This window comes from Rhagoletis zephyria, unplaced genomic scaffold (assembly GCF_001687245.7).
Source record: "Rhagoletis zephyria isolate East Lansing unplaced genomic scaffold, Rhagoletis_zephyria_1.1 Rzeph_scaffold_00202, whole genome shotgun sequence".
In the NCBI taxonomy this organism is placed as follows: domain Eukaryota; kingdom Metazoa; phylum Arthropoda; class Insecta; order Diptera; family Tephritidae; genus Rhagoletis; species Rhagoletis zephyria.
In genome coordinates, this window is record NW_016157286.1 from 117,413 (window position 1) to 137,487 (window position 20,075).

The 20,075-nt window shown below is 37.3% G+C and overlaps 1 protein-coding gene across 6 annotated transcripts in view; it reads left to right on the forward strand.

The window, feature by feature from the left end:
• Positions 1-20,075, forward strand: part of Wnk (Wnk kinase) — a 202,527-nt gene that overhangs the window by 94,125 nt on the left and 88,327 nt on the right. For 4 of the 6 annotated variants that reach the window (XM_017609208.1, XM_017609210.1, XM_017609209.1 and 1 more), the window contains one exon: positions 12,116-12,178. The exons of the other annotated variants lie outside the window; for them this stretch is intronic. In XM_017609208.1, the coding sequence (XP_017464697.1) occupies positions 12,116-12,178 (63 nt within the window). The remainder of the gene's footprint in view (positions 1-12,115; positions 12,179-20,075) is intronic. 6 annotated transcript variants of the gene reach the window in all.

The following is a 20,075-nucleotide window of genomic DNA, read 5'->3' on the forward strand; positions in this document are numbered from 1 at the left end:
GAGTTGCGAATAAGCAAGCTATAAGTTTAATTGTGTTAACAAGTAGTAAAGCGTTGTTATTGCTTTAACAAGTATTGTAAAGTGTTTTTACTGTATTAGCAAGTATTGTAAATTGTTTGTTGTACAATAAAGTTAATTGTACTACAATTTGGTCATCGTTAGCATTTATTTAACAATCCAGCGATACGAGCCCGAGTATATTTGGGAAATCCCTCAAGGTTTCGAGGATAATCGTAACAGTATTTAGAAAAATTTTTCAGGAATGTTTTCGAAAGCTTTCCCTACAGTCTTTACAAATTTTATTTATTTTTAATTAAAATGCATTTTTTTTTTAATTTTTATTTAATAAAAAATAATTTTAATGTTATTTTCAAAAAGGGGTAATATTTTTTGTTTTTTTTTTTGTGCTCAAAAGGAAGCTTAGGTCTTTTTCTGTAAGAGCCTTGTGGTCACTTAGTGGGATGCGACTTGTTTATCTATCAAAATGAGCGTCTAGTAACTCGAAACAGCGGTTTTTTAATTTTTAATATATGACCTATTTTAATATATTATTAATATTTTAATATACAATAAATAAATAAATAAATAAATATGAGAAAGTATATACAATTAGCTTTCCAACGGTATATAACATGCCTAACCATAGTTTCATACCCTCGATACTGCAAGTCCGGTAGTTAAGGATGATTAAGATTTTTCGTAGTCTAACACAGCAGGTATTCAATTTTGTGCATCCAAACACTTTCGTAAGACTTGCAGAATTTTGTGTAATAGATTTGCATACCTACTAGCACAATATTTGAAAAGTATGAAGAAGATGGGATTTCCCGGTAGTTAAGGATGATTAAGATTGTTTTTTTTTCTTGCTCAAAAAAAAAGCTTACGTATTTTTCTTTAAGAGTTTTGAGGTCGCTTGGTGGAATGCGACTAGTTTATCTATTAAAATGAGCATTTAGTAACTCGAAGCAGCTTTTTCTAATTTTTAATTTCTAATATATGTATGACCTAAGTGTTTCTGAAACCTGAAAATAAAACTTATATAAAGAATTCAATACAATTACCTTTCCAACGCTATATAACAAGCAACTAAAGTTTCATACCCTCTACACTATAATACCCACAATATGTACACCTCTGGAATAAAATAACTGTTTTTCTATAGAATTGGTGAAAATTTTGAACTTTTTTTAAATTTATTTAGAATAGTATTTAATATGTAATTTAATAAGTAGATACATAAAAAGTATACAAGATAGTTAATTTTCTAACAGCCAGCCTTCCATCCACCTTATTACCTTCCTTTTATTAACTCGGGATGTAACTATGTAATATTGATGCGCCTAAGAGATGCAGCGATTTCTATTCTCAAGTTACATACCTGATGACAGTACGAATGGGAATTATAATAGGGAGGTTTTAGTTTTTTAAACTATAATTTTTTATTTTTCACCTTTCTTTGTGGCTTTTTCGTCGATCGTTTCTTAGGGTTACTGAGTTCTGCTGTTGATTTCACTCCGAGTTTCGCTTTTGGAAAGAAATCAATTGGGTAGAGGAAGAAAACTTATTTAACTAGAGCCTTCCATCGCATGCATCGAAAGCATGATATTGAGCGGTACCATCGATTGTCACTGCAGCATCGAATCTGCTCTTCTGTGATCTCACAGTTTTCTTATGATCATCTTTGCTACTAAAAATTATTTCAGTTTCTTTACAATAATTCTTTGCTACCGGAATAAAGCTATCGCATCTAAGATACGAGCTTGATGAGAGCATTGAAGGCTTTACTTCGCTGCATTTCTTTTGATATTTGCTCATATACCATCACATGCTCCTTTACCATGAGCAGTAGGATGAAAATGCCACTCAGCTGGTATTTCGAAATCTGTTTCATGAGCCATAAGATTGGCGAAGCTATTTTTGTTTTTAAAATGCTGACGAGCAAACAGCAACGGCGTCATGCTTCAAATCGTCGGATATGATTGCCATACTTTTATGTTTCAGTTTTCCATCTTTCATGTAGTAAATAACTATTGTGAATATAGATGGTTGGTCGTTATTGAAATGGAATGCTTGTATCCAGGATAACATATTTATAGTTCTCTGCGAAATCGTATGAAATAACGAATTCACCTGCCTTCAAATGTATGTTCAAGTTTTCGAAGAATGACCACTGCTCCTTGACTAGAAAGTCATGGGTTCTCAAGTTTACCAATCCGGTACACATGTCTTCCACAAAATCGTCCACACTTAAGATCAATGTTTTCAATGTGCGATTTTCAGACTGCAGTCAAGATTCAAATTTGACCTCCTCCACAAATTCTCGGTCAAAGGACTTGATCAAATTCTCTTTGATAAACGTGGTTCCTGGGCAATTTGAGTATTCACCCATATGGCAAGAAGTTGATGCATTAGGACACATTGTCATTTTAAGGCAATCACGGTAACTGTTTAAATCTTTCGGCGAATCATTTGTTAAATAATTCAAGCTGATTTCCTTCAACATAAGCTTCACATTTTAATGATAAATGCAAACGCATACTGTATGAGTTCCGCTGCTTCCTTCGAAAGGCAATGTTTAAGCCTGAGCTGGGTAAATTTTGTGAATCCAATTTTAATATCCTCGCGTTCGGATTGAAAGCTCGCGAATAACTCATTCAGGTGACAGAGAATTATCCTCTTCTGCATTTGAACCTTCTTACCGTCAATTCGTACAGACACCCAGTCTTTCATCCCTGGCATCAGGCGACTCATATCATCGCGCTGAATTGAGTCACTAGAGCTCTAAAGGTTTTCCTTTCTTTGCGTTTGGGAGTATGCCATTCTCTGCAACTAATTTTTTAGCAATCCTGGCTTTTCTTTCAGATGTTCCAAACTCAGCCATTCTTTTTGCGCGACTCCATGTCGGTGGAGCAAGCGTGAGAAGTTGAATTTGTTCTGCTCTACTAGTTGAGGTTTTGTACTTTTCTTTTATTTGCTCAAGGACTTTTACTGCATCCTTGTGGTACTGGTTTTGCCACTCATCCCTTGAACTCATATTTTCTTCAGTAAAGTTGGAACCATCGTCATCGGAAATTCGGTCATCATTCTCAGAATCATTATCGTCTCCATCTAGAATAACGTCTTCACAAGGCTCATTACTTTTCGAAGTCGATAATTCCTTCAATTTGCTGAGCTCTTTCCTGCACGATCCACAAATTCGCATCCGTTTTTATAGCGTAGGGCATTTTGATATTAAGCCGTCAGAAAGCCGCCGTGTATCTGAAGATACGTGTTTTTTTTTTTTTTCGTTGAAGGGATTAAAGCAAAAAGAAGCAAAAGTTTCTTTATCAAGCTCAACCTTTTTGTGAGCCATAGCCATTGAAAATATTAATTATGTAAATAACACACGTCTTTATTTTAATACTGTTTCTGAAAAACTGGTCTTCAGAATGACCATACACTGCCTTCATAAACTATAGCTGATTTATTATAGCTACTTAGGGGATTTGGACGAATCTGCTTTGGTTAGGTACACCGAAAAATCTTAATCATCCTTAACTACCGGGAAATCCCATCTTCTTCATACTTTTTAAATATTGTGCTAGTAGGTATGCAAATCTATATCTCAAAATTCTGCAAGTCTATTAAGAAAGTGTTTGGATGCACAAAATCGAATACCTGCTGTGTTAGACTACGAAAAATCTTAATCATCCTTAACTACCGGGAAATCCCATCTTCTTCATACTTTTTAAATATTGTGCTAGTAGGTATGCAAATCTATATCTCAAAATTCTGCAAGTCTATTAAGAAAGTGTTTGGATGCACAAAATCGAATACCTGCTGTGTTAGACTACGAAAAATCTTAATCATCCTTAACTACCGGGAAATCCCATCTTCTTCATACTTTTTAAATATTGTGCTAGTAGGTATGCAAATCTATATCTCAAAATTCTGCAAGTCTATTAAGAAAGTGTTTGGATGCACAAAATCGAATACCTGCTGTGTTAGACTACGAAAAATCTTAATCATCCTTAACTACCGGACTTGCAGTATCGAGGGTATGAAACTATGGTTAAGCAAGTTATATACCGTTGGAAAGGTAATTGTATATACTTTGTCATATAAACTTTATTTTCAGGTTTCAGAAACACTTACACAATAATACCAAAAAAAAAAATTAAAATAGGTCATATATTAAAAATTAGAAAACCGCTGTTTCGAGTTATCATCATTTTCGCTCATTTTGATAGATAAACAAGTCGCATCCCACCAAGCGACCACAAAGCTCTTAAATAAAAATACCTAAGCTTTCTTTTGAGCAAAAAAAAAACACAAAAATATTACCCCTTTTTGATAAAAACATTAAAATCATTTTTTTATTAAAAAAAAATTAAAAAAATTTATTTAATTAAAAAATAAATTAAAAAATTTTGTATAGACTGAAGGGAAAGCTATCGAAAACATTCCTGAAAAAATTTTCTAAATACAATAGGTAATTAGTAATATGGATCCGAAAAAAAACTGTTTGACCAAAATGTCAAAATTCTGGACCCTCCAACTCGGAGTCTGTTTGGCCGATCCCGCTGAAATTTTGTGTGATAACTACTATTTACTAGGACTAACCTTGGTGCAAATTTCATCCCGATCGGAAGACATCGATTTCAAAAGTTGGGTCACTTGAGGTGAAATGCCCCATATATCTTAAGTCAAATACTGCATCGCCTTTAGTGATAGGAACACATCCAAATGCTCTGTTATCAAAAAGTAATAACTATGAAGAGAGTTGCCAACTATCTAAAAAAATGATTTTGTAAGACGAAGCGTCATTCTAGAACGGATCGTCCTATTGAGTTATCTTTTTTGTTGGGCTTGCCTCTTCCGAAGAAATTTTGTTAAACTTGAAGAAATTTGCCGAAAAAATAGAAATTTCCGGAAAAATAGATTTTCCGTATACATACTTACATAAATATTTTGTGTAAGAACGTTTTGATTTTTTTTAATTTTGATCGTGTAGTACAACCAAAATGGCTCCCAGTTTCAAAATTGTATCAATGGTATAAAATTATGTAGATTAGCTTAGAATGTTTTGTAAATTCTTACCGGCTCGATATCTCGAGGAAAGTTCGAATACATCGACATTGTACCTTCAGTGTTTGAAAACTATTATGCCGCCGATCGGAAAATGAGACATTGGTTCACGTAGCTGCATTTCACAAAGATTGGCAATTAGACGTGCGATTTGACCCTCAGAAAAGCGTCGGAGTAAAGAAACAGTTTCGAGCGAATTCAACGCGAATTCGTGTAGGGCGAACTCAAAAATGAGTATCACACGCAGCCTTCTGACGGCCAAAACACCATAATCAGAGAGGATAGGTGAGCCATTAAAAGTCGCAATGAATTCTTGGACCAAAATGATAAAAAAACAAAACTTGTTTTCGGCGGGACGAAGTTCGCCGGGCCCGCTAGTCTTATATATTATTACGCAAACATGATTTTTGTGGTACACTTTTGAGATACTTTATCCCCAGTGATATTCATGAAACTCATATCAAAATAAAGAGGAGTTGGTGTATATGTGCCAAATTTAGTTTTTAACCCTCTAAGAGCCACCTTGAAGAAAATATTAAAAACATACTATTTACAGCCCTGATTGGTACATGCTGAGACCGAATATCAGTTAGAGACATGGCATGTATATTAGACGCAGTGGATGAATCTGTAAACTTGTTAGAACGCCGCCCTCCGGAGAACGACAGGATGCCTCCTGATATCTCCGGAGCACCATCTCCATGGCGGGGACCAAATGCTTCCAGTAAGGGAGCATATCAAAATGCTCAGCAAGCAGTTTTTGGTGGTTTACCACAGACGTGAGCACCCCAACAGGCCCTTGCTCGAAGAAGAGCCCTCGCCCAGGCACGACAGAAGGCATCTTTTCGAATATATGGACGTTGTCCAGAACTACTTCAAATAACATTTGAACCCGACGACGTACCGAGGAGTGATCAACGGAATTCATAGGCAGTCAGTCACCATCTACCGCTAGTGTCGACCTATGAATGCCGTGATCGAGGCCCAATCACCACCTATCGCAGACACAGTGTTTCGACTGTCACGAGTTTTTATAACTCAACTACGGTCAGAATATTGTAGCAACCTCAACAGCTGAATATCCGGCAAGTGGAGACTCTCCCCACGACACTAAAAACCCCTTTACACGTCAATTCAATCCTACTCAGCTAAAACCCCTCCCTCATTCCGATCCCGTCGAAACAGCTTGTTTTGTGGGCTACAACAACAACAACCATTGCTAGTCCCAAAATTGATACTTTTCCGCAAAGCTTAGTCTATTTGCCTTATGCCGAGGTTTAGGTACATGTTAAGTGTATTCTAAGTCTACGTTGGCTTTAAAAATGTTCTTCACACACCTTATCGTCAACTTATAAATTTAGAAATTCCACAATATTTTATGGTATGTTAATTGCAAAACGCTAGTATGTTAATTGTCGGCCGCTGTGGTGTAGTGGTAAGCAGTGCGCGTTTCCACTCCACAGCACCTGGGTTCAAGCCCTGGTCAAAGCAACATCGCAAAAAAATATAGAAAAAAGTTTTTTCTTAACAGCGGTCGTCCCTCGGCAGGCAATGGCAAACCTCCGAGTGTATTTCTGCCATGAAAAACAGCTTCTCATAAAAATACAATCGCCGTTCGGAGTCGGCGTAAAACTGTAGGTCCCTCCGCTTTGTGTGACAACATCAAGGCGCATGCCACAAATCGGAGGAGAATCTCGGCCAAACACTAACATACGTGTAAGCGCCAATCTATTATTATTATTATTAATTGCAAAACGTCTAATAGCACGAATCTCCTTTGGGGATACAGTAGGTTTTCTCCCAGCTCATCGCTTTATTCCAAATTTTTTGTCGAAGTAATTTGTAATTACCGCTTCACACCGATATATGTAAGCGCGCTGCAATTTATCTTGTCATCCCGTGTTCCCGGTAAGCTAACACTCGTCCTTGTTCTACCTCCGCCACGAGGCATTCTTCAACTATACTAACTCCGAATTTAACAAAAATGCCTCTTATTAGAAGCACTTATAAATTGCAAATATAAAACGAACCTTTTTTGAGTGAGAATTAGACACCGCACCCCCTTCTGGTGTTTACGGAATTATATCCGCTTTAAAACAAAAATAAAAATACAGAAAAAATGACACTGTATATATATAAACATAAAGAAAAGTATCGGATAGATTATGTCGAGACAATAAAACAGCTTATTTTGTGAAAAACCTTTTTCCTATAAATTTGGTTTTCATTTTTGGTATATACTACTAACTATTTGCCCGAAATCCATTTGTATACTCGAATTCCAAAAATTCCAGATTCTTTAAAATTTGACAATTTAAACGCACCTATTATCGCACACAACTGGTTTGTGCTAATTCACTGTGACAAGCAGGTAGCTAAAATAATAAAAAAAATCCGAAATGTACCATTAACATTTGGCAGCGCCAAGCCAAATAATTTACTCCATTCAAGAAAATAAAGTATTGACTTTATGACCATTTCAGAAATGTAAGTGGACATATGTAATGTCATTATCGTTAGCAATGTGTCCATATGATATTTGACATTGTTATCATTTCAAACGGACATTGACCCTATGGCCATAGATCTTATGTCACCCCACCGCATGCACGTTATAAACTGCTCGCCGCCGCACTTCAATAGCAGAGCTGGCAGGCTATCAGCGTCACCTTCCGCAGCTTTGTTGCTTTAAGTCGCGGAATTACTATTCTCACCTCTTCATAGTGGGGCGGAGGTACAGTTGTAGCGGCACTACTAAGCCCCAGGTGCTGCTGGCTAGCGACTTGAGAAACTTGTTGCGACTCGATACTCTTTTGACAAATGCGGTTGTGTGCGCCGAGAAAGAGAGCAAACTGTTGAAGGTAACTATTTTGGGGTTGTTCATAGTTGGAATTGATTCCCCGTCGACGTGTATTCCCAGCTGTAGTCTGTCCGCTTTCGCCCAGGTGGTGAAAGGGTTTGCCGCTGATTTCGATGGGGAGAGGGTTAGGCTCCTTGCATTGAAGAAGCAAAAAAGTTCGGTGAAGTAACAATTTACTTGGTTGGTGTCGTGTGCGGAATCTCCCCATGCTGAACAATCGTTACGTATATCAGGATCAAGTCTGGATAGGTATCTGCTTAGACGACTACAGTTGAATCTCGAAGTCTGCAACAGGTGGAGATTGGGCTCCTAGCACGGCATTCAAAGGCCGAGGGCCGCAGAAGGTGGTGACGGACTCTCTGAATGCAATTTATCGCTTGTATGTTTGTCATCTGAACCGGTCCTTATACTTAAAAATATGCCTCGGTGGAGGCTCCTCAAGCAAGCGCCAGTTCGAGTGCTCACATCTGTAATACCCTACCAAAAATAGTTTGCTGAGCATTTTTTTGTGTCCCCTTATAGGGAGAATTTGGTCCTTTAAATACAGATGATGGTCAGGCGACATAAGAAAGCAACTTGTCGCTTTGCGGAGTGGGGTTTTAACAACTCTGTTGCTTCGTCCAACGGGCCCCAGTGACCAACCACGCGCGCATAGCTCAAAACCGGCCGGCGAGCGACTAGAGGACCTTATTTCGGCTCTGTACTTTGTTGACGATTGCGGTTTTGTGTGCGGACAAGGAGTGCAGGCTGTCAAAGGTAACCCCTAAGATTTTCGGTTTATTCACCGTCTGAATTGGTGCGCTAACGACCTGAATGCCTAGTTGAAGTCTCATCTTCTCCGTCGAAGTTGTGAAGAGGGTCGCCGTTGCATTCGATGACGAGAGCGTTAGGTTCCGTGCAGTAAAGAATCGAAAAAGTTCGGAAAGGTAGCTCAACAGTCGCCTGCATATGATATCAGGGAATTTCCCTCCTGTGGCTTGGGAAGCTTCGAGATGTAGAAGTTAAACAGAAACGGGGAGTGGACTGACGGTGTCAAACGCTTTTGAAATATCCAACGCTAGTAGGAATGTTCTGTCTCGGGGCGGTTTCGGTTGAGGCCTGTCTAGGTATTTATGGCATTAAGTGCGATGTCGGTGCTGTGCGATTTACGGAAGCCATGCTAATCCTTCGCTGCAGTCAGGTGACACATGAAACACGTTAGCTGCAGGGCCTCACGCATCTTCATTACTGGAGAACAGAGAGTTATGGGCCGATAATACTTCCCTTTCTTGGCTGGATACGCATTTCTTTATATAGAGAACGCTCATTTGCGACAACAGCCGCTTCTGCTGGATAGTTTGGGCGGACTTCCTCGATGCGTCCGGACGGAATGTGGCGAGCCGCTTCAGCGGTGACTTCCTTTCGGAATTTACGTTCTCCACCGTTTACGGTGGAGCAGGTGTATGGTTCGGTAACGCTTGACCACAAACCGTGTGTTCCACCCCCTGTGTGACCTAAGGTCTCAGGAGATTCTTTGGTGACTCCATCCGTTACAGGTGTAACACCTAACCGAAGTGGAGTTCGAAAGAGGTCGTCTCTTCCAAACGCAGCTGAAATCGTGACTTCTTTCTATAAGAACATGATCGATTTGGTTTCTCGTTTTTTTCAATTTTGAAACAAACAGTACTGGCTAGATGAATATTTTTATGCTGGAACCTATTACTGCATACTATTTATTCCATAAAGTCAATGAACAAAGTTCTTACTGACCACTTGAAGCTAGAATTTTCAATTAAATTAACAAAATACTATAATGTACATATCAACAGGCAGAATATAACAAAAAAAATCTTTGGATAATGAGAAATCAAGGCAGACAGAATTCGAGATCTCGTTGAATTCGAAGAGAGCACGATACAAAGGAGCACTCCTTGCATAACTAGTCCTGACTTTATCTGGATAGAAGGGATTGAAATGACTTACAGGTCTCATTGGTATAAAAAATTTAATATTTTGCAACAGAGACGGACAGTCGAGAGTCCCCATAATTTAATTAGAAACAAAAGAAAGTGAAACAATAGTCCTTTTCGTTTGTAGAGGTTGGATTCTAATAAGAGGCAAACGTTAATGGCTAGGAGGTATACGATCAACGAATTTCAGAGAACGGAGAGCAAATTCCAGCTCTGTATAAAAAAGCTGGGAATAGGGTCTCCATATTCCGGTCTAGGTCGAACAAATAATGAGAGAGTAGTTTTATGTAGAGAATAAAGGTCTGCAAAATTTGGTCTGCTTCGACGAATAAAACATAAAGTCTAGTAAGATTTAGAAACAATGAAATGGATGTGCATATTAAAAGAAAAACTAGAATTAAATATGACTCCAAGATCATTCATTTCTTGAACAGACTTAAGTATTGTATTATAAATAGAATAAGAAGTATGCATAATGCTTAAAGGAAATGAGACAATCTATGAAATTCATAACTCCTTCCAGGAGTAACTCAGAAAGACTCCTTGAACTCAGCCGGAAGGGCCTTAGAACTCACAGGACACTGCAAGTTAAGATATCATTTGAACAAAATGGGGCTTTCTATATAGACGGACTGCAGGTTTTGTGGGCTGGTGGAGGAAACCTCAGAGCATATTCTTTGTGACTGCCCACGTATCATGAATCACAGACTGATACACCTTGGGGGAACATTATCTTCTACATGCAATGTGCTTAATTTCTTAAATAGGCTAAGGTTGGAGTGACTACAATTAGAGTTTAGCACAATAGATCTTTTTAGGTCGTAGCGCGAGTTTGCCCGACGTAGTCATAATAATAGTAATGCATAATGCTACCAACTTCTAGAAAAGTAATATGGATGGTGTTTTTATACTTATTGAGAGGTGAGGCTTTTGTATTCAAAGAATCAATTTATCTAACTCTGCTTGAAGGCTTGCCGCTTCGGGAGCATTGTTTACCACAAAGAATATTTTAAGTCATCAGCATATAATAAAAGTCTGAAAACAGAAAAACCGTCACTTACGTCATTGATGAATACTATTCTCTTTCAGGCCCCGGCAAAGTCGATCAACCTCAGTCCGTCATCGGACATTTCGTCGTAGTGGCTAAATTTTCCTGCGGAGGGACCAAATATCCCTTCCTTGCCTACCCTGGTATTGAAATCTGCCAGAGATCCTTGTACGCGTCGTCCTTCTCTTCTGTCGGGGCGTGCGCGTAAGTGAGCGAGATGGTAAAGAATCTCACTTTAATACGGATTGTGGCTAGATGCTCGTTCACCGGGTTGAACGAAAGTAATCGGAATCTAACTCAAATTAAAAATCCAACACTGAACTCGAGCTCCTTTCCACGTTTGGTCACTCCCTGTGGAATGGCGATCCCACAAGCGTTGACTTCTACACCCGTGACCATGCTCTCGCTGCAGACTATAGTGGACCCGTAAATGCGCATAAGTCGGAGTGACTCCATTAAATGGTTTTCTCACGTTGCCCAGCACGCGATCGGGTACGAAGGAGCCGAGATTTAGTATAGTCGAGCGACTGTAAGTGCATACCCAGAAGAACGGCCATATCCCATTGCAAACCTCGTTGAAAAAGGAACTTCTAAATGAATCACGTAGTATCTTTAAATCGTTAAATTTCATTTCTTTTAAACAGAAGGCGTCATACGACGAAATCATATTTCTATACCATGCATCCCCAGGTTTAAGTTTTTTTGTTAAGTTTTTAATACCCCTTTGCTTCGTCTCTCCTCATATATATGTAGTTAATGAAAATTTTTTACTAGAGTTGAATAACAAAATTCGGCATCGCATATGACATTATTTATAGAGTGCCCCAGAGTTTCTTGTCTACAAGCGCATACCAAAAATAATAAAAATATGCTTTAATAATATCCTAATAATAATAAGGCTATCAATATGAAACGAAATTAGTATTTCTGGCATGCATTTAATATGAACATATCTCTTCTTACATAAAATCAAACAAAAACATTACGCTTTCATAAATTCTTTTATATATGACCTGTGCTGTAGAGAAAATATAAAACTTTGAGCTACTACTACCACTACTACTACTAACTAATTCACCCAAATGAAAAGCTTTTTTTTCCTCTTTTGAAGGCTTTATATATTCCTTTTCATATTACTAGCATCCGGTAAATTATAAAAACATTTTCTATTTGCAAACGGCAACTAAATAGGTCCGTCATGCGTCTTTAACTCGTCAGCGCTCCGCATTCAGAACTCATCAAAGGCATAGATCAGTAAGTGTTCTAGTTCTATAGTGTTTATATAAAGAAACGAAGTGTAATTAGAAAAAAATATATACGATCAATTCAAGAAGCTTATTTTCGTGAAGCAAACTAAATAATGGATACACAATTTCATAGCATAAATTGATACGAACGAATCACAGCGAAATATTTTCTAATTACACATGTTTAAGAAAATCATACCAATAAATACTTTTCATTATTAAAATATCAAATAATTGGACGCTATATCAGTGACATTAGATTTTAAAGTCTCTTTGCAACGGTTATAACGAACATATATTTGCCTAAGTGTCCCATTGTTTTCCCATAGAAAATCGGAAATCTACTTGCTAGTTGTTATTCGGCAATAATAAAACATTTTAAATAACGCAATATGAAATTTCGCTACCGAAATTTTCTCACTTATACCTAAGTAATATGTTAATGTAAGTATTTAATACAGTTTGCCTTATTGAATTAACTATAATAGTCAAAATTATACTAAAATTTTTAATTCATTAACTTACGGTGCATATTAATGACATTACATATAATTAAGCATTCAAATTAAAACTCATTGACAACAATTTGTACGCTAAATTTCCAAATCTTGGTGGATAACTTTCGCGTATTTGTTTTTCTTTTTGCCCGCGCATTGAGTCCAACCATAAACCTACGTCAGTGCGAACTTCACTTCGGTTAGATGCAACATCTGTAACGGAAGGAGTCACCCAAGGACCTGCTCCGCACTTAGGTCACACCGGGTGTGGACTAAAAAGTTTTCGGATTCAAAATGCTCAATCCATACGGCATCATTTGCCTATACGGCCACCAACTCGCGCAACCCGCTGGTGCGAACGGCACCCTGAAATTGTGCATATGAAATAATGCATATGAAAAAAACCGAAATAATGCATACATGCACAGTTTCGGTTGAAAACCGCAATAATGCTTATTAGAAAAACCGAAATTATGCATAAGCACACTTTCGTTTGAAAACCGAAGTAATGCATATAAGAAAAACGAAGTAATGCATACATGCACGGTTTCGGCTCAAAACCGAAATAATGCCTACATGCACAGTTGCGACTCAAAAAGTAGAATTTTCCTTTCTGTGTTGCCGGAAAAGGGGCGCGGAAGTATTTTTGCGTAGAACTTCTTTTTGCGTAAGGGGCCTTCGGCCACGCTTAGGGATTATAACCCTTACTAAGTAGAATTCTCCTTTCTGTCTTGCCGAAAAAAGGGGGGAAACATTGTTGCGTAGAACTTTTTTCTGCGTAGGCGGCCTTCGGCCCCGCTTAGGGATTATAACCCTTACTAAGTAGAATTCTCCTTTCTGTCTTGCCGAAAAAAGGGGGGAAACATTGTTGCGTAGAACTTTTTTCTGCGTAGGCGGCCTTCGGCCCCGCTTAGGGATTATAACCCTTACTAAGTAGAATTCTCCTTTCTGTGTTGCCGGAAAAGGGGGGCGGAATATTTTTTTTGCTTAGGGATTATAACCCTTACTAAGTAGAAGTACATAATTCATAGTAGAAAAAAAAACGAAATTATCCATATGCACACTTTCGTTAGAAAACTGAAATAATGCATAACAAAAACCTAAATAATGCATGCATGCACAATTTCGGTTCAAACCCGAAATAATGCATATGTGAAAAACGAAGTAATGCATACATGCACAGTTTCGGTTGAAAATCGAAATAATGCATATGTGAAGAACGAAGTAATGCATACATGCACACTTTCGGTTGAAAACCGAAATAATGCATATGAAAAGCCCGAAGTAATGCATACATGCACAATTTCGGTTGAAACCCGAAATTATGCATATGAGTTGAAACCGAAATAATGTCTAAATGCACAGTTTCCATATGCGCAATTTCGGTGTCCCGGTGCGAACCAGTACCCAAAGAGCCCGGGCGGCTCCGAGGAGCACACATGAGCAACAACAAAACTCCCTACGTTGTTGTTTTTTTAACAGCATACAAATACCCCAAAGAGTTTTTGGGGAGTGATGCTGGAGTGACAGTCCTGGCCAGATATAAATCTGTGTCGTTCCGGTTACGTAGACTCGACTGTCTTGGGAACGAAAACTTCCCACGTCACATAATCCTACAATGTGCTCCGTAAGGGTCGCGAGCGAGACAATGGTAGCGTCTACTGGTCATCCTACATCACACTGTCCAATATCGCCTCATCGAAGAAGACACCAATCCCAGGTACATCGCCCCAAATGTCAGGTCAGGTCATAGCTGTCTGGTCAGGCGACGCCGGGCTCGAAATATGTGAAGTTTATATATATTCCCTGTCACCTGCTGTCCGGCAAGATATGTCTGTGACGTAGTAACCATGATCTTTGGCACTGAAGCCTAGAAGATGATCATAAGCGAAACCGATTGCTTAAGCAGATTGCCGTTCCACATTCTGCAGCATGAACAAAGACGCCTCCATCAGATTGTTTTAGTTTTAACAGCTCGCCAGGCCTAACAATAGCTAGGGAGGGTCTGACAAATAGAATTTGAATATCCAACAAAAATGTCGGCCGCTGTGGTGTAGTAGTAAGCAGTGCGCGTTTCCACTCCGCAACGCCTGGGTTCAAACCCTGGTCGAAGCAACATCGCAAAAAATATAGAAAAAATGTTTTTTCTTAACAGCGGTCGTCCCTCGGCAGGCAATGGCAAGCGTCCGAGTGTATTTCTGCCATGAAAAACAGCTTCTCATCAAAAAGTGAGAATATTGCAGCCGCCTGAACATCTACTTATCCAGACTCGACCCCGATATCCCCCAACGAGCGTACGGCGTGTCAAGCTTCCCCCATGGCACCAACCACCTGTTCACACGCCCACTGAAACCTACTCAGTTATCACTCCTCCTACTCTGGGCCAACCCGTTGAAACGGCTGGTGACCTCGGCCTATCTTTAATTTAGCTAGATGACAACGATTGATGTACAAACCGACTTAAGCACTGCTTAATAGTGCCGCTGCAAGACAAAAAATACATTTCCATTCTAACGACAGCTGGTTCTACTTGCCGGGATGACTCGAGGTTTTCCCACTAAAGGCTGTTATTTCGGCGATGTTTTTAAATTGGCGAAATCTTCTTGTCGTTGTTCGTCCCTGGAGTAACACCTCGCAGCGGGTTTTCTCCCGATCCTTCTGCTACAAGCTGGCGTCGAATCAAACCCCGGACCAGAATCCTACTTCTGCTGTGTATGCTGGAGAAGACTCCACTTCGGTTAGGTGCAACACCTGCAACGGATGGAATCACCTAAGAACTTGTTCAGGTCTTTGGCCACCACTGGACCACAAGGCATCTCTGATAAGAACAAAGCAAAGCAGTTTGGCTGTGCGATTTAACTTTTCACACAATATGCTCAATAAGGTATTGCCCGCTTAATTTAAAAGGCTGGTTAAGCGATAGTTGCGCTGATTATGGGATGACCCTTTTTTATAGTTTGGGCTGAGAGCACACTTAAACTTCGGCTGTCAGGCCTGCATTCCTCAGACCATATTTTGCATAGGAGCCGATGCATACGCTATACGAGCTCTTCGATGCCAGCATCAAGTGTTGGCATTTGTCCCCTATTCAGAAATCTTAAGAAGTTTTTGCTCTATAATTTAAGTTCGATCTGGGCGTTACACAGTGATATTTGATACCCATTTTGTGTCCATAATTAAAAAAAAAAATGTATATTCACATAAATCTAGGTTTCCGGGGGTTTTTGAGGTCGATGCATTCGAATCTGAAGTCAAAATAACCAAAAACAAAATGGCCGATCCAATATGGGTGTTTCCAGCGGAAGGTCCACCACGACAAAAAAAATAAAAGTTTTATATCTAACGTATTTACGTGCCGATTTGTCTGCATTTTAAAATATATACTGGCTAGGTAAGTAGAATCATGTTTGCATAAAATGGTGTTCCTAGGTGGTGCCAAGGTCGAGATATTTCGAAAAACCGTATTTATGGTCCGATTTGGTTCGAATTTGGCGTATGTGGTTGAAACATAATAAATCATAGATTTCTAATAAATTGACCCTGAATTGGCGCTGAAGTCAAAATATAAAGTATATTCTACATAAAATACATGTTTTATTTGCGTTAAAAATTCATTTAAAAGCAATATTAACAAAAATATAACGATGGAAATTTATGTCACGTGACGCCACGTCACGTCACGTTTCACACTTGGGGTTGTAAAAGAGAATTGAAACAATTTGCATTAATTCAAAAAACTCTAAAAACAACTAGAATTGCTCCAAATCATATTAAAATAAGTTTCATGAAAATAGCCATCCACAATTCGCAGAGTTTTGCGATTTTGTAAGAAAAGAAAAAATCAACTTCCATTTTTTGTCACGTAACGACACTTAAATAAATATATTTCAGGACCAAGCAGTTCGATTGATTTAATTTTTCGGTTAAATATAGAGCTAATTATGTGCTATACAATGGCCCAAAAAAGTTAAAGAAAACAAATGGTATTCCTTTTTTGTATCACATTGAAATCGTACGACTGTCACGTGCGCCACCATGGGAATGCCCATATGGAACCTTAAATCTTCAACGCAATAATTTTGTTAATAATAATAATAATAATAAGAATGGCTTATTATTTAAGAGTTTTTGGAGTCGCCAAATTCGAATCTTTTAAATAAAAATAACAAAAAACAAAAAGGCCGATCCAATGTGGCGCCTAAAATTAAAATAAATGTCTTTAATTTGAAAATATTTAAATATTGAATATTGAAAATTAAAATTTTATTTAAATATTGAAAATAATTAAATATTTTAACCTTAAATCTTAAACGCAATAATTTTGTTAATAAGGCCGATCCAATATGGCGCCTAAAATTAAAATAATTGTATTTTATTTGAAAATATTTAAATATTGAATATTGAAAATTTAAATTTTATTTAAATATTGAAAATAATTAAATATTTTAACCTTAAATCTTAAACGGCATAATTTTGTTAATAATAATAATAATAATAAGAATGGCTTATTATTTAAGAGTTTTTGGAGTCGCCAAATTCGAATCTTTTAAATAAAAATAACAAAAAACAAAAAGGCCGATCCAATGTGGCGCCTAAAATTAAAATAAATGTCTTTAATTTGAAAATATTTAAATATTGAATATTGAAAATTAAAATTTTATTTAAATATTGAAAATAATTAAATATTTTAACCTTAAATCTTAAACGCAATAATTTTGTTAATAAGGCCGATCCAATATGGCGCCTAAAATTAAAATAATTGTATTTTATTTGAAAATATTTAAATATTGAATATTGAAAATTTAAATTTTATTTAAATATTGAAAATAATTAAATATTTTAACCTTAAATCTTAAACGGCATAATTTTGTTAATAATAATAATAATAATAAGAATGGCTTATTATTTAAGAGTTTTTGGGGTCGCCAAATTCGAATCTTTTAAATCAAAATAACAAAAAACAAAAAGGCCGATCCAATATGGCGCCTAAAATTAAAATAAATGTCTTTAATTTGAAATTTTTTTTTTGATTCACGTAGTATTGAGTTATATTAGGTTTTTTAAGTTTGTATTTAAAATTCTTAAATAACAATTAGGAAGTGCCGGATAGAGATTTTGCCGAATAACCGGATTCCGGATATCCTGTAAAAAATAAGAGTCGGATTCGGATATCCGGTAGACTGCTGCCCTTAATAAATTTCACAATATTCAGACATGTTCTGCAAATCGTACGTTCTCAAATCGTGTTTTATATTTGTAATTGAAGTATTCTTCTGTAACCGCCTAAGCGATTTTGGCCGAGTCCAAAACAGCACGCCAGTCATTTCCCTTCTATGCTAACGTTTTTTACTTACTATCTCCACCATTATTATTATTTTTTATACGTTTTTTACTTATTGATCTCCTGATTACTCTGAGTTCTACATTGTCGGACCATTGGTGATTATCTTTGGGTGCCTGGTTTATTAAAGAGTTCATTGCGTTCCGCGTAATGAACGCTTTAAGTAACCTTTAAACTTCTAACATCCAAAGAAGACTCTTCCTTGCGGAGTTCCCAGCTTAAATTGTGGTAAGTGGCGTTGCCACATCTCATTCGGCCGAAGCTCTGCAGCAACCTAGCAGTTCTCGTTTCGAACTACCCTATGCAGTGCTATATCGGTAGACCTACCCTTATAGGTTTGGAATGCTGTGTACTGCAAAATAAGTCGTGATCTATCCTGACATACATGCCAATCAGCCTTTCGGTGACTTTAGAAGGAACCATGTTAAAATAATTGACCTGTAATCCTAGGAATTTATATGATGCGCTGGTCTCCTGGAAAGTCTAATGCAAGCAATGAAGATCTGATTAAGCCAAAAAGGTGATCTGATTTCTGAAATACGACCTGAAAAACAACATCTGTGCATAGTGATTTATATGGTGAAAAAGATTTAATGACTATTTCAAGATTTGACTTTGTACTAAACATATATTGTGAAGTTTAGAATTACTACACTCTCCCTCATTCCGCTTCAGGAGACTGCAAAAAGTCTCTTCGTTTCATGAGTAATATTTTCAACCCTAGCTGCGCTTTCGATTTCCCCAAAGAATTTTTGGTTCTCGCGTACCGAGTAGGGATGTTTCGAATGTGGAATTTTAGACATCCGCGGATGCGAATGCAGCGCTTGCAAGCCAAACCAGATGTCTCAGGTTTTTCTAAAGCTTTTTAAAAAGAATTTTTCATTTTCATTCCTTTGGCTGTTTCAGAGTTTGGGGAATCTGTAACTTCATCCGCGATTTTCGATTTTAGTTTTTGTAATTCATTTTCAAAACCTTCTTCTGCGACTGGTTTGAAAAATTTGTGCTTATAGCGAGCTTAATAGGGGGATATGCAAAATAAGTTATTATTTTCCAGGATTGAAAATTTTGAACAATATTCTGTTTTCAAAGTCGTGGCTGCAAGCCGAATCGGATCAAAATATTGTTATTAAAAAAAAAAAATACCCTGTTTTTTTATAAGAATTTGAATTATTGGAATTACGGATGATGAGGGTCTCAGAAAGTTTCGTAATTCTTAGCTAATTAAACGCCAACCTATAACTTTTTAATTATTTGAGCATCGATTCTCTTTATAGCCAGACATTGATCATTTCTGCTGGAAATTCCTATTAAACGAGCTTACGCTTTGACTTTAAATAGCAAAGAAGGGCGACGTAGGGGGACAGTTTTACCACAGAAGTTTTTAGCCAAGGATCCAGTGTATATCCATATCAAAAAATATTGCCCGATAAGTAAAAAAAATTACTGTTTTTAAAATTTTTGTTCGAAATGAATTCTCCAAAGGGGCCCATTTGAAATGATTGAAACGAATATATATAACATCAAAGGCAAATCACGAAAACTTGGTTAAGAATTACAGTGCACACTTTCTTCTTCTGTGTCTAGTAGTTTTTTTTCTTAAGATTGGTCCAAAAAAACAATAATAAAAGAAACCAATGCAGGTATTTAAAGTACAGAAAAAAAATATTAAAAGGACTATGTTGTCCTTGACGTACCTCAAAGGTCAAGTAGAAGTTGAAACTTGTATGACTGCCCATTGATAGCTCGGTTATACAGCTTACGAAATAATAGGGCGTTTCATCAAAACACGCAAATGCCTCGTAACCATGTAAACCTTGTAAACTTACTTAATTTTGTATGAAAAATCTAATTATTTGCGAGGTTTACGCGGTTACGATTTACGCATTTCCATGAATACCCATAATATGTTTAACGACATTTTTATCAAATATTGGATACAATTTGTCATTTTGTTTTTCCAGATATACGTTTTATCGTTTCACTTGCACAACATTCGCATTCCCAAAAGCTCTACATTGATTATTGCGAATGCGAATGTTAAAATTAATGCGGAAGCTCCGCGAATG